The 7149-nt window shown below is 37.5% G+C and overlaps 1 protein-coding gene across 1 annotated transcript; it reads right to left on the bottom strand.

Annotated features, from left to right (window-relative positions):
- Positions 1-1291: 1291 nt before the first annotated feature.
- LOC126382140 (uncharacterized) lies at positions 1292-4388 on the bottom strand. The gene is made up of 5 exons (XM_050031909.1): positions 4268-4388; positions 3574-3814; positions 2955-3088; positions 2099-2239; positions 1292-1577 (listed from the first exon to the last, which is right to left on the bottom strand). Exons 1-5 carry the CDS (start codon positions 4383-4385, stop codon positions 1426-1428), a joined length of 786 nt encoding a protein of 261 aa, XP_049887866.1. The 5' UTR covers positions 4386-4388; the 3' UTR covers positions 1292-1425.
- Positions 4389-7149: the final 2761 nt, after the last annotated feature.

Below are 7149 nucleotides of genomic sequence, written 5' to 3'. Positions count from 1 at the left end.
GCATTATCGATATTATTGATCCCGACCGACACGATATAATAACAAAGTATCTGGCAGTCTGCGTAACATGATCACGTAGAACCCGCCGACAAAAATTCTGGGTAGTAACCAGCTACCCGATACGGTTCATCATCATCATACACGATTTGATAAGTTTCGGGTTGTCACAATGACTTGAGAAAATTACGTTATCGCGTTCTAAAATACAACTAGCGCCATCTAGTTTAGTAATAGATTACTAAAAAAATATGGCGAGTTTAAAAGGAAGAAGGTACTTTCCGACAAATTGTAGTACCTTAGCATAGACACACCTAACACAAAACAGTCTCCATTATTGAGACAATGCCAACACAAACACAGGGCGTCAGTACGCCGCAGTGTCGAATCCGATGTCGTCAAGTGTTGTAACTGTGACGTAACGCGGTCAGCGGCCCAGTGCCCCAGATCGGCGCCGGCGCAACGTACCGAGGTGCGCCTACGCCCTACATCCCCCGACCATGGCTAATGATGACCTCGTTCATCATTAGCCATGTGTAAAATAAAATAACTACGTGGGTTGTTCTTCTTTTTTATCGACAATGATCTGTCCTTCGTTCTGCTTCTGATAAGTTATGTTTTAGAATTTTATTTCATGTTTTGATTGTCCAAAAATATAGTTATCTTATTATACTCAAAATACAAGCAAAATACTAATCGGTTCCTCAATTAGTTATTAACGTAGCTTGATCGTTTTTCACAAAATTATGTGACAGAGTGGTAAATTGAAATGCTGTCTCCGATGAAAAGGGCCACTCTGTCACAATATTTTTTGGAATGCGCCTGCAAAGAAAAGTATGTTACCAAGATAAAGAGAACCACTAAATAGTCCTCTACAGACACATCTTTATATGATGTTTTAAAATATTTATTGCCGTTATAATTTTAAAGATGTTAAATCCGATAAATCGAGAAAATGTCTTTTTATTGTCGATAAAAAAGAAGAACGACCCACGTATAGTACGTCTATAACGAACAAAATTATATCACTTTAGTACTTATTACCGGATTAATATGGGGCATACCACACCATCTTTTTTGTAATTTCTATGCGAAAGTGCGTTTTATACAGCATTGTAAAGATTTTGGTTAAAAAATTAAACACAAATATAATTGTCAGCTTCTTTAATAACTATCTAGATAGTTACTGGAATACCTACATTAAATAAATAAATAAGTGTACATATCATATTTTATGTATCGCAATAAATTAATGAAGTATATATTTAAATATTAATAAAATCAGCTACCATCATTTACATTTATATCTATCTGGCCAGGATATTTGTCGCGTCATCGTAGAGCGTACACCGTGCGGCCCTCTACTTTTCTCTCTAACTCTTTCTCACCTTTCTTCTCTTCTTCCTCTCACAAGCTATTAGGTAATAATTAGTTAGGGAAGACCATGTCAGCAGGTACGTTCCTGAGGAACTTGTTGGCGACGTCCTCCAGCACCATGGCCAGGGAGGTCTCCACGGCCGGTTGCACCTCCCGCGCGATGTCTGCCGCGTGCATGCCCGCTATGTGGTCTGTGATCATTTCTATAAACAAATATTAGAATCCTGTGAGTGCGGAATACGCACAGGACCGCGAAAAATGAAAAGAGGAAGGGGAGGCCTCTGCCCAGCAGTGGGATCTTGTAGGCTAGATTAGATAAGATTAGAACAGAATCCTCCACTTATGATCGAGGACTCCTAAATCAAACGGAGCTCTAAATCAAAAGTGGATTTACAAAATTGTAAAATATGTAATAATCGTCTTCTTTGTGATCTCTAGTCTGGTTAGGACATACAAGTGATCAGCCTGTAATGTCCTAACACCACCTGATTTTTTTTTGGGTGACATGATTATCCGACAGTAAGATGACCCGTGCTTCGGAAGACATGTTAAGCCGTTGGTCCCGGTCACTATTCACTGATGTAAATAAATTGTCGTGACATGAACCATAGCGGGCCCTTTGTCGGCTCAATAATAACTCTGACACACGATAAGAGAAGAAATTCTTCGCATCAAAATCTTTTTGATGATTTTTCTTTTTTCTTTCTTGATATATGCTACATACCCATGTCATGTGTGGTGGAGTGCGCGTCCATGAGGTCAGCCCGCGTCTGCCCCGAGCACTGCAGCCTCACCGTCGCGTCCCGGATCACCATCCTCTTGTGAACGCGCGCGCCAAGCGCTACCAGACCCGCTGTGCACGACGCTGCCGCATACAATGGTTTGTATTAATATTTAGTTGGCATAAAACTATGCTAGGCTTGGCTGAAGTGGAGATGGGCAGGACACTTGGCAGGACCGGAAGACAACAGACGGACTAAGCGGTTACGGAATGGTGGCCAAGGGATGATAAACGATATCGAGCTTGATGGTCAGATGACATTATAAGGTATACAGGAAAGCAATAGATGAGACTTACACACGGCCGAAAAGGATAGCGTTAAAGAGAGGAGGCCTATACCCAGCAGTGGATGGATATGTCGTGGCCAGATCTTAGAATTGATCATTTCATGATGTGCTCGATCATTTCATAAAATGGTCATATTTCGTGAAATAGCCGACGTAAGTTGACCATATCGTTGAAACGTCAACGTTTAATGATATTTCAATCAACGTTTGGCCATATCGTCAATGTAGGAGGTGTCATGCTATGTGGTATAATAAAAATGCGAATAGTCGATTAATTTTGGCCACGACAAAATACAGACTGACTTAGCCTGGCTGAGTAGATAAATAGAAAACAGTCGCTAATAATTAACAATTGGCTATCTTTTTTAAAAAAGTTTCGAATTATAATAGAGAATTTTTTTGACGGAACTTATTGTACATTCGCCGCAAATGGCATCAACTAGCCGGCCGGAGGATGAATCAATGATAACCATACAACAGTACTTTTCTCTTATGAGAAAAACACCACTTACAGAAGTTAGCTGACATCTGTCCTGTAGACTCTACAGGCAACATCTGGAAGTGTCCCAGCACCACGTACTCGCCGGTCATCACCAGGTGTGGCAGGCTGATGTTGGCCGTCACCTTCAACTCTTCAGGGTATACACTAAAAAAAAATTTAAAAAAAATGAAAAATTAAAAAAAATAATTGAAAATTTAGTATCGATCGCCATCGACTCAAAGCAACGCAAAGAAGAAGAGGGTATACACTGTCAATTCGCTTCAAGCAAAAATACATGGTAAGTTGCTCTACATTGTTCTTTTTCTTATTTAAAATACTAAATGCACTTATTATTATTATTTTTTAAATCCTTATGAACTTAAGTACCTAATTAAGACTTTTAACCTATCACCATATGGTTCATCGTACCCATATTAATATTCCAATACCTAGAGTGGCTACCAGTAGACTCGGTCCAAATCGACAAGAATTAATACACATGTGACTAGTGACATCAGGCTCATAATAATATAAAGTATTTTAAATTTGTTTTTTTTTTGTGAGCTCAATAATACCTACCCCTGACGTTAGGATTTGTGACACCCATGCGACCTCACAAAACAATCGAAATTTGGAAAATAAATACTCACTCTAACTTATTGAAGGTAAAATTCGTCAAACCGCTGAGTTTAACGTCGGAGAGCCAAGCATCGTACTTGAAGCCGTTATGGGGCGCGTTGTGCTGTCTCAACCTGATGCTGGGTATCTTAAGAGGCTCCAGTGGCTGTATGTTGAGGGAGGGTACTCCTGCAGCCAGGAGGTGTCGTGCCTGCTCCGCCGTGCGCTTGATGCATTCCTCTACATTGGGGTCGCTGTAGTGACATATCTGGGCTGGAAATGAGTGGTTAGGGTATTGTATCGTTTCCAATTTACATATTCAAAACGGATATTTATATACTTAATATAAAGTAACTTAATAAACGTATTAAATATGTTGCTGTAAAACCCCGAAGTACGGCAAATCTTAACCATTTACCAAAATTTAGATTAAAGATTTGATAGTGGTCAAACGTGAGCCTGTATTATTTAAAAAAATACCAAATGATCGTGCTAAAATCCGATTTTTCTTTCAATAACCGTTCATTTCGTATACACACGAACCATACTAAATCATTCATATGACTATTCTTCATTTAATTACTAGTAGATACTGTATTTCACACACCTTTACATTACGTCAGCGTCCTCTAATAAAAAATATTATCTTTCTTTCTTTCCATGGAACGTCATGACGTTAGGCATATGACGAATAGTGATGAAAGTACATTGCATTTTAACACTTACATCTCTCTCCATCTTCATGATCCTGAGTCCCATTACTCCTCCCACCGGTCCTCCGACAGCTGGCCACTCCTACACACAGCGCGGCTACCAAAAACTTTACCAACATTCTCTCCATCATTACCCAGATTAGTCCAACAACTGACTCAAAACACACTTGCGACGCTTATAAAAGGGTCAAACTACTTTGTGGCATATATTATGCTATACATGGACCTAGCTCAGCTTTTAAATAAGGTGAGGTTCATAGGACAAGAACCTTTTGAGTAAGATTGCTCGTTCAATCATTTTATTCACAACTAGATTTTTCCCGCGGAATCAGAATCAGAATCCCCTACTTTTCTAATGCACCAACATTTAGCTTCCTACCTTGAAAACTGCGAAAAGTCCCATAATATAAAATTTTCCCCTCTTTGAAGTGGTTGGGAGCAGATATAAAAAAAATATAAGTAAGTACGCACAATTTTTTTCGTTGGTCACAAATACGTCCACATACCAATTTTTAGCTTTCTACCTTAAAAATTGCGCGTTGCTATGGAACAATCCTATGTATTTGTATGGACAAACTTCGACCCCCCATTTTAGGGAAGTGGGAGGTTAGAAAGAGACAAAAAGTAACGTATGTCACTCTCGATCCCTCCAACTATCTCCACTTTAAAATCACGTCAATTCGTTGCTCCGTTTTGGCGTGAAAGACGGACAAACAAACAGAGACTTTCACATTTATAATATTAGTATAGATTATAACGTGTACATATATGCAGGTATTGTCTTTAAAGGGCTAGCCTCCTAGTTGGGTGTGTTGTCGAAGTTTTACCTTCTTCAATGAATAATAATAAATTATTATTTTATTTGAATGTCATATCTACAACTACATTGCATACATACATTCTTTGGTCGGCTTGAAAACTGATCCCATCATCTCGACGTAGACCAGCGATATAAGTGGCTCTATGGAGTATGTACTCCATACCACCACTAAGAATAATGAGATGATAGTTTTGTTCAACATGAATAATACAAGTTTTTTTGTATTCTTAAAGAATACGAAAAAAACATGTTCTAGGTACGTCATTTTAGGTACGAATTGGTCATGCTACGATTTTTTAAGTATTTTTTTTTATAATTTATTTCGAAAATATAGTCCTTTTTAAGGAATTTTAGTGCGTTATCAATCCTATCTATTTTTTAGAAACACTTAAAATTTCACCCTTGCTGACGTCACGGAAGCAATAACAAAAAAATGCCTTTGCCAACAAAAAAAAGCGTCAATATCAATACAGTCAATACTGTCAGTCCATGGTCTCGCCAACAAAACTCAGATAAAACTTGTTTATCTTGAAACGTTACTTACCAACCAACTATAAGTCTGAAACAATTATCATTAAACAATTTTGTGTCCGACCTACCCTTGTCCATGTATTGGACACCTATCTACTTATATGTATAATAATGGTCGCTATTTAAATATTCTATGTATCATCACCTAAGTCTCGTAAGGAAATAAACCTATATAAGTTTAGTACGATTTCCTTATTTACCGCAGTGCAATGCAAGGTGCAACATTGACCGCAATAGTTCCGAGTCCATGAAGACCATTCCCGCTATACGGTCATCTGGTTTACTTCCTATTCCTATTAAATTATACATACATGATCGAAATAGATGTTTAGATATATTTATTGAAGTTTTATTATGCTACCGGTATCCAAAAATATTGTAAATCATTCAATATGTAAAATATTAGAACTGTGGGCATCTAAGTGTTGGCAATGATCTTCTCACGTGTTGAATTAGACTAATACAGCTGGTCAGGGTTGACGGCACATTTATCATCATCATCATCATCTTCTTTTTACCTTTGATGGGTTTGCTTTTGGCCCCAGACTTACCCGAAGGCATTGACGAGGCCTAAGATGGAACGAGCTCGCCCAGAAGGTGCCTGTTTACTCTAGCCTTGAAAGCACCCGGGTGGATGCATTCGGAAATACAGAAGACGGCAAAGAATTCCACTCCCTAGCAATGCGCATAATGAAGGACGATGCGAAGCTCCCTAGCATTGTCCCGTTTTTCACAGGGTCCTCTTACTCAACCTGAAGGCTTGACAGGTCCGATTTTTACAGAAGCGACTTTATTTGTTGATGGAACTTTTATGATATTAAATTATAATAAAATTTACACAAGATAGATTATAAGAAAAGAAGAGAGAAAGTAATGCCATACTTAAAAAGTAAAATAAAAAAATGTAATAATAATATATTTATTCTTTGTTGGGGATGCCAACAGAACAAAAATATCCCCTAACTAAATTATATATGAGCCAGAATCTATAAACTGAATAGAGACGGAAATTAATCAATTACCAGGGGGGTTATCGAAGCAATTCATCTACAAAAGCAATAATGGAATTTGACATTTGCGCATTTAAAAATAAGTGCGCAATGCAAACCAATATCAAATAGCAATATTGCTTTCTTAGATGAATTGCTTCGATATGGCCTTTTTAACCCCCCTGATATGCCTATCACAATCTGAACGAAGTTGGTAAGGAGGTTATAGAAATAAAAATAAAACAAATGATAAAATTAAATTTAGTTATTTTACACTTAAATTATCTTAAATCTACTTACTCCAAGCAGGTACTTCTAAAGTTCTTTGGTGTCCATTAAGACGATTTAGATTTCAAACTTCTCAGGAAAGCCAATGTACAAAAGTGTAATATTTATTAAAACAAACATAAAGTAGTACCTACTAATTACTGAATCCATTTATTGACGACTCAATAACATCTGAAAGCAAATTATTGAAATGACGTTGTTTTTGCTTGTCAAAATTAATGCAATTTAAAGATACCTAATTAAGTTTATATAATATGGCGAGATATG

This window comes from Pectinophora gossypiella, chromosome 3 (genome assembly GCF_024362695.1).
Source record: "Pectinophora gossypiella chromosome 3, ilPecGoss1.1, whole genome shotgun sequence".
Lineage (NCBI taxonomy): Eukaryota > Metazoa > Arthropoda > Insecta > Lepidoptera > Gelechiidae > Pectinophora > Pectinophora gossypiella.
The sequence above is the reverse complement of the archived record's forward strand: the minus strand, read 5'-3'. Positions and strand labels throughout refer to the sequence as shown.

What these genes read in the sequence shown, in the direction of transcription:
- LOC126382140 (XM_050031909.1), bottom strand. Translation starts at nt 4,385, where the DNA reads ATGATGGAGAGAATGTTGGTAAAGTTTTTGGTAGCCGCGCTGTGTGTA. An exon ending in TTTACCTTCAATAAGTTAGA is followed by an intron (nt 3,089 to 3,573) that starts GTGAGTATTTAT and finishes ATTTTTTTTTAG; the next exon opens with TGTATACCCTGAAGAGTTGA. An exon ending in CTCCACCACACATGACATGG is followed by an intron (nt 1,578 to 2,098) that starts GTATGTAGCATA and finishes ATTTGTTTATAG; the next exon opens with AAATGATCACAGACCACATA.